Source organism: Dromaius novaehollandiae, unplaced genomic scaffold (genome assembly GCF_036370855.1).
Source record: "Dromaius novaehollandiae isolate bDroNov1 unplaced genomic scaffold, bDroNov1.hap1 HAP1_SCAFFOLD_36, whole genome shotgun sequence".
NCBI classification, from domain to species: domain Eukaryota; kingdom Metazoa; phylum Chordata; class Aves; order Casuariiformes; family Dromaiidae; genus Dromaius; species Dromaius novaehollandiae.
The window spans coordinates 3393179-3401172 of record NW_026991446.1 but is presented as its reverse complement, the minus strand read 5'-3'; the positions used below and the strand labels follow the sequence as shown (position 1 = coordinate 3401172).

The window sequence follows — 7994 nt, the reverse complement described above, 5'->3', positions numbered from 1 at the left end:
AGCTCCCCCTCCGTACACGCTGCTGGTGGGGGATGTAAATGGGTAAATCCATGCTAAGTGTTCCCAGGCACCTTCTTCTCCTTCATGTGCCCAGAAATGTGACCTGGGAGGATTCATTCCATGGCTCACTCCTCACCAAAGTGAGGCTGAACTGCCTGCAGCTCCCCAGGTTGTCCTTGTGGCCTTTTTTGAAGAGGGATGTAACATTTGCCTTTCTCCAGTCATTGGGACTTCACCCCATCTCCACAACCTTGCAAAGATGGTAGCGAGTGGCCTTGCAGTGACAGCAGTCAGCTCTCCCAGTATCCTCCTATGCAGCCCATCCAACCCCACTGACTGGTGTAGTTTGAGTTCTCACAAGGAATCCCTCACTAACCTCATCCACCATTGGCTGTTTCTCTCCTCTGGAGTCCTGGCTCAAGGCACAACAGCCCGGGAGACCTTGCTTGTGGAAACAGAAGCTAACAAGGGCTTGAGTTCCTCAGACTTATCTACATCTGCTGCTACAAGATTCCCTGTCCCATCTAGCCGTAAGGCCACATTTTCCTTCTTACTCGGTGATTCTTACTGGAGCAGTAGCAGCTCATCTTCATGCCCTTGATGTCCCCCTGCAAGTGTCAATGGTAGGGGAGCTTTTTCTTCCCTAACACCAAGCCTATGATGCTGGACAATATTTCTAAATTCCTCCTTTGCCTCTCCCTTCTTCCCCCTGCTGTATGCTGCCCTAGTACCCTGGAGCTAAGGTGTGAGGTCCCTGTATAGTCAAGTTGGTCCCCTGAGGTGTCTGCTAGTTTTAGTGAGTATCGGGATGGCCCATCCTTGTGCTTGGCAGGTCTGTCCTTAAAGACCTGCTGGCTTTCTGGAGCTCCCAGGCCCTTGAGATCTGCCTCCCCTGGCATCCCCCACCAGTCCCCTGAAGAGGCCAGGAAATCTTCTCCTCTGAAGTCCAGGGTCTGTACTCTGCTACTGTCCTTCCTCAGTCTCCTCTGGATCTGGGACTACACGTTTTCAGGGTCACGGTAGGCAAGGCTGACACTTACTATCCCATCTCTGATCAGTTTCAGATTTCCAGATACAAGAAAGCATCACCCTTACTGGCTCATCTGGCAGCTGTGCAAAGAAGCTATCCTTGATGCTTTCCAGAAACGTCCTGGCCTGCTTGCACTCTGTGGTTTGCCCTTCCAGTTCATGTCAGGGGGGGTTAAAGTGTCCCCTACAACAACCAGGGCCTGTGATCGACAGACTTGCTCACATTGCTTATAGGAGACTGCATCCATCTCCTTACCCTGATTAGGTGGTCTTTAGCTCCCATCATGACGTCACTCTTACTGTGATGCTCACCCACAAGCTCTCACCCAAATCCTTGTCCATCTCATGCAAGAGCTCCACACACCCGAGCCGCCCTTTCACATAAAGGACATCGTCCCCTGCTCATCTTCCCTGACAGTCTCTCCTGAAGAGATTGTACCCTACAAGCATCGCCTTCCAATCCTGTGAGTGATCCCACCATGTCTCAGTCATTCCAAAGATGTTTCAGACCTCTGACAGCTTCTGCACTTCAGCTTTTCCTGTGTGTACCCCAGGATGCATGCATTTGCATATATTTGGGCTACAGAGCCTCAGCTGTGGCAAAGAGTGCAGACTGGTCATGGTGAAACCTGTTACCTAGAGCCAAAGACACCGTGTGTGCAATGGCCCCACTTCAGAGCAGAGATATGCTGGCATAGATAGCAGGTGGCAATGTGATGGTGAAAGGAGATTCCCACTAAGAGGGCAAACCCTGCAGTGCCCAAGGCCAGGGAGAAACAGAGCTGGGCTGTGCAGGAATGCCAGGAGAGGGGTTTGCTGCCTGAGCTAGTTCACAGTAGTGGGCATCTAGTGCCCTTTGAGATGGCCCAGGAAATTCCCCATCTGGCCCCCACCTGAGGCTCCAAAAGGATGAGTGTCACAGTCACTCCAAGAGAGCAAGCAGACACTGGCACATGCCTTGGACCATCTCTGTCTCTTCACATGTCGCCAGGTGTTTGCGAGTGGGCAACTGACTCTCACTCTCCATCTCCACTGATTCCAATAGGAGCTTAGGCAAGGAGCTCATGGACAGATCTCTCTGTTGTGCACACTTCAGCTTAGGCAAGGGGAATCTCAGCTCCTGTGTGTTTGTGGATATAATGGGAGGGATGTGAATCCCACTGCAGCCCAGGGCCTTCTAAACCATCATGAGATGCCCAGATTGACTCATCTGAATCAATACCTGAACCATGTGTCAATAAACTCCCTTCTTGTCCCCATCTAGGTGTCCTGCTCAGTGAAGAGATGGGAAGAGGGGCTGCCAGAGTGGGACAGTTCCACCTCTTGCAAATAACCCTCCTCTGATGAGACAAATTGCAATGCTGGAATCAGTCTTCCTTCAGTGTTTAGAGAGGGACCATTAGTGATTATTTTAGTTTATTGCGGTGAACATTTCCCAGGAGGAGGGGGCACGAGGGACAGAGACATTTGTGTCTTCAGCTTGGCCTCTGGTCCTGAGTGGGGCCAGGCTCCTGGGATGGAGGGAGCTCATGGCAACCTGGCAGCACTGCCCAGACACAGCTGTGTGCAGGAGCAGCTCCTCTGCAAAGAGCAGCAGGGCTGTGGGCACTGCCTGCTGCTGCTGACATGGGATGAGAGAAGGCAGGGAGAAGTGGAAGGCAGTGTGGAGTGGGAGGACAGAGGAGAGCTCCTTGTGGGAGGAATCTTCACAGCCCTTGGCGTGGTAAGTCTCTGGCTGCAGGGTAATGCTACTGAGGTTCCTGGAGGGGTCTTCTGAACCCAGCCTGTAACATGGGGTGATAGGCATTTTAGTGCTCTCTCTCCTGGATTATCCAGGGCATAGCAGGAGGAGGAGATGCTTCAGAGCAGGGTTCCCTGCCTCACTCTCACAGGGACAGGGCATCCTGCTACTGGACAGGGCATCCTGCTACCTTCTCCCAGAGATACTGCAGCAGTGTGAGGCCAGGGTGTGCACACAGGTCTGCACAGGGCAGTGATTCAGAGCAGCATTCCTGTGCCCCAGGGTGCTGTGTGCTCAGGGCAGTGACTCTGCTGCCTGCAAAGCTCAGCACTCAGTCTGCCTGAGGAGCTCCCCACGGCACTGAGGGAGAAGCTCTGGGTGGTAGGATCGACCCCTGTCCCATCAAGAGGGTGCTGCGCGGGTCAAGGCTGCTTACAGCTCTAGCTCATGCACAGGACATGTCCAAGGGGTCTTTTCAAGAGGAAGATCAGGAGAAGGGCTACTTGAAAGGGAAGGAGCTTTCCTTCTGGTGTCTGTGCTCTCAGTTTGCTCCCTAATTTTGGCAGGGAGAAAAAAGGAGAGTTTTCTGTTTTGGCAAGGAACTGGGACTCAGACACCTCCCCTCTCAGAGATCAGGAGGTCTGGGAGAAAGCTCAGCAAACCCCTTCAACCCCACCTCCACCTACAGACAGCATTGGCATCACCTGTGTGGTCTCCCTGGGGTTTATGTTACCTGCTCCTTACAAACTGCAGGCACAGAGATGCCTCTGGACAGTGCACTGTCCCGGGAGGTTTCTGTTGGACAGATCTGAGCACACAAAAGGTGTGATGCGGTCTGTGAGCACTGACTGGGAAAAGATGTTGGGACAGAGAAAGGTGCCAGCAGGGACTGCTCCAGGCAGCGGAGACAGGCAAGAAAGGAGAGGGAACTGCTAATGGAATCATCCTGGGAGGATGGATTTGGGCAAGTCATGGTCAGTCCCTCCAATGCAAACACACTGCACTGAGCAAGCCCCCCACGTCTCTGCTCCCACCCAGCAGAGCCTCTGCCCTGACAGCCATGGAGTCCAGGCCATGAGCTGCCTCCTCTGCAGCCAGACCTCCAGCAGAGGAAAGGGGCATCTCTCCTGCCAGAGGCCCGTTTAGTGCTGCCTGACAAAGCGGCTGAGAGCGACTGCCCTGCATTGTCACCTTCTGCCAGGTGGCATGCCCCGCAGGGCAAGATGAAGGCTTTCCCAAGTGTCCATCTGTCTCTCTCCTTGCCTCCCTTGGCAGCAGGATCATGGTGTTGCTCCTTGTTTCCCCTCCTCTCCATGCTGCCTCTGTTGTTCTCTCAGGCTGTGCAGGGTGGATGGGTTTTCAGCTGCAGGTCAGACACCACCACTGCGAGTTGGTCAACAGAGGGGTCTGCATGGAAGTGAGGGGTCTGCAGCCCCCTTCTAAGCTGTGCAACTCCAGGAAATGCAGTCTGTGGGGTTAGGAAATGAGCTGATCCTCCCTTAGGGAGAGCCCATCTTCAGTCCTAATGGTCCTTTGACTGTTTCCCTGTGGTGTCCTGCGAGGTTGCGAGCTGCCCTCCAGAAAGGCACAGCTGTCTCACAGCATTTCTGTGATATCTGAGAGACCATGAAGACAGTACAGAGATGCTGAGAGTATGGAGATGATGGTGGGAGGCTGTGTATGGGCATCTGAAAAGAGCCCTGTGTGTGCTTGGTAGAAGGGGAGTGTGGAGACCTCCCTGTGGTGCCTGGAGAAAGGGTGAGAAGGTTGGAGATCTGCACTCTGAAATGAGACCCCTTTGCTCTGAGCAGTGGATAGTCTCCTTTCAGGGCAACATATGAGTGCAATCGTCCACCAGCTCAACGAGGTGGGAGCACAAGACAGCTGGGAACAAGACTAATAGACAGACTAGCTGTCCTCACGCTGCAACAAGGGATAGTGAATCTGTTTTTCTCAGCACTCACAGTAGACATGCCAAGGATTTCTACTTTTGAGGAACACTGCCCAGGGGTGACAAGACCATCTAAAATAAAATAAACAATCCCAGAACCTCTGTCCCTCATACCTCAATCTTTACAATTCAGAGTGAAGATGCTGAAAAGCCCTTCCACATGACGAGTGTATTTCAGCTGACAGAAATGGTGAATGTCAGAGCTCATCACCCCCATTCCCCTGTGCCCACTGCTGCACAGCAGGACAGACTGCTCTGGAGTCCATGGTCAGAGGCCCCTGCTCCTCATAGCAGCACACTCAGCCAGTGCAAAGTGGAGCTGAAGCAAGGGAGCTGCACAAAGATCCTCTTAGTAAAGAGAGAGGCAATGTGGGGGGTTGTATGAGAACTGCAAATGGGCTTTTTTTTTGCTTGAAAAGTGTCTCCTAAGTTCTAAATGTCTTTTCCCCTTTGGACAGTCCCCCATGCCCAGAGATAGCAAAATGTCCAACAGCAGCTCCCTCAATGAGTTCCTCCTCCTGGCATTTGCAGATACACGGGAGCTGCAGCTCTTGCACTTCTCACTCTTCCTGGGCATCTACCTGGCAGCCCTCCTCGGCAATGGCCTCATCATCACAGCTGTAGCCTGCAACCACCACCTCCACACCCCCATGTACTTCTTCCTCTTCAACCTCTCCATCCTCGACCTCGGCACCATCTCCTCCACTGTCCCCAAATCCATGGCCAATTCCCTGTGGAATACCAGGGCTATTTCCTACTCAGGATGTGCTGCCCAGGTCTTCCTGGTTGCATTCCTGTTTTCCGCAGAGTTTTCTCTCCTCACAGTCATGGCCTATGACCGCTATGTTGCCATCTGCCAACCCCTGCACTACGGGACCCTCATGGGCAGCAGAGCTTGTGTCAAAATGGCAGCAGCTGCCTGGGCCAGTGGTTTTCTCTATGCTCTCCTACACACTGGGAACACATTTTCAATACCACTCTGCCAAGGCAACACAGTGGACCAGTTCTTCTGTGAAATCCCCCAGATCCTCAAGCTCTCCTGCTCAGACTCCTACCTCAGGGAACTGGGGGTTCTTGTGGTTGGTGCCTGTTTATTCTTTGGGTGTTTCATTTTCATTGTGGTGTCCTACGTGCAGATCTTCACTGCTGTGCTGAGGATCCCCTCTGAGCAGGGCCGGCACAAAGCCTTTTCCATGTGCCTCCCGCACCTGGCTGTCGTCTCCCTGTTCGTCAGCACCTCATTTTTTGCCTACCTGAAGCCCCCCTCCCTCTCCTCCCCATCTCTGGATCTGGTGGTGGCTGTTCTGTACGCGGTGGTGCCTCCGGCAGTGAACCCCCTCATCTACAGCATGAGGAACAAGGAGCTCAAGGATGCCCTGCGGAAAGTGATTTCATGGACATTTTTTAGCAGTGGTAACATTGCCATTGCTCTCCACAAATGACTTCCACAGTATCCCATACCAGGACTGAGCATTGTTTATTCACTTTATTTTTACTATGACCATTATTACTATTAGTAGTAATATTTGTTACTATGTTGTGGCACAAGTGCTTGGATTCATTCCACTTTTACTGACACTGCTCTGTCTCACCTGGTGCCCACACAACATTGTGTCCAACACTGGGTCAGAGCTGACTCCCTCACAGTATCTCTGTAATAAAGTAGGTTCTTCCTGGTGCAGTGCTTGAAGGCTGGCTCTTCTTCCAAAGCTAGTGTCAAGCATAGGCCCAAGGAATTGCAGCCCAGAATGGCCTACTGTGCAGGGTTCTCCATGGGTTCAGGAACAAAAAGATCATAATCATGTAATCATCTCTTAGAGACTAAGGGCTGAATTTAGGACTCCCCCATCAGTGTCCAGTGACAGCAGAGGGGATGAATGGTCATGAATTTGCATACCCAGAGCTGTCACATGTTAAAGCCCAGTGTCTGATGCCTGTCCTTCTGGAGGGGAATCTGGAGGTGCCAGGAGAGCCCAGGGGATCTCCTGGAACAGTGTGTGCCTCGCGTGGGCAGTGAGGGGAGCCTCACAAAGGGAGAGATCCTCCAACATCGAGTCACCCAAAGGTAAAGTGCTAAAGACAGGTTTCCATGGACAAAGGAGGCCTCTACAATCCCAGGAGAGGCAGTAGGGACCCAGCTGTCATGGGGAAGGGAGACTGGAGAGCCCTCTTTGTCACCCTCTGTGAAATACCAGGGCCAGGATCTAGAGGCACAGCTGGACACAACTAGCACCCTTGGAAATGCTCCATAGTCCCTCCGAATACTTGCCACATCTGCAGTCCCCTGCAGGGATTAGAAGCCATGATCCCCATTTGGTTAGGTCTGATTCCCACCCTGATCGTCATGGCCAGTGCAGAGTCACCCTGTGGCCCCATGGCCTCATAGTCCACTTGCTTTGCAGAGCAGCACTGTTAGCTCGGAGTCGTGCAGGGAAAACAGGGGAGGGGTGTGGGAATGGCCAGCGAGATCAGAGGAGTGACTGGGAGAGACGAGAAGGAAGTGGAACTGGGCTTGAAAGGGTCTTGGAGAGAAAAATGCTGACATATAATCCAAGACAATGCTCAGAGTGTGGGTACACTAAAGCGAGCTCATGGTGCAGAGGCAGAAGTCCTTGCCGTCCTGGCCCTCCACATGGCCTGGGAAGTGGCTGAAGGAGGATTAATGCTCCACAGCCTCCCAGCTCATAGTGGCATCGTCCCTCCTGACAGGAGGCACCAAAAAGAAGGCTGGGACCCTTTGTGAGAGCTTGCGTCGAAGGAAGCAGGACCCAGGAGCCATATCAGTTTGCTGCTGTCCCTCAGGCCCTGTCCCCAGCTCATGTCCTTGAGACAATCTCCCCCACCCTGCAAGCTGGCCATTACCTGAGAAGTCACATCCAGAAAGGGCTCCTTGCCCATCTGGAGGACTGTGCATCCAGCTGTGAGCCCTGCGAGGACAAGCCCTTTCCTGGACCCTCTCCAGGACTGGCAGAGGGCTTGCAGAGAAGGTCCTGGGCCTGTCTATTGGGCCTGTAGACCATCCTCCTCCCATGGGAGCCCTCAAGCAGGGTGCCTTCGTGCAAAGATGCAGCAGAGCTTGTTGTTGCATGAACAGAGATGAGAAGCTGTCCCAGGAAACTCCTCACACACCCAGTCCATGCTACCAGCCATTTCCAGCACTGGCCATTCCCCATGGTGCTGGTGAGGGCTGATCTTTGAATATGACCAGCTCCATCTGCCTGCTGGGCTCAGCACCTGTATGGGGGGAATGGCCACCCTGCCTGACCTCTCTCC

The 7994-nt window shown here is 53.2% G+C and overlaps 1 protein-coding gene across 1 annotated transcript; it reads left to right on the top strand.

Annotated features, from left to right (window-relative positions):
* Nucleotides 1-5548: 5548 nt before the first annotated feature.
* On the top strand, nt 5549-6067 carry LOC135326584 (olfactory receptor 14A16-like; the record flags this gene model as incomplete). Its single annotated transcript, XM_064504394.1, has 1 exon — nt 5549-6067. A coding segment is annotated over exon 1 (519 nt), but the record flags the coding sequence as incomplete, so codon positions are not given.
* Nucleotides 6068-7994: the final 1927 nt, after the last annotated feature.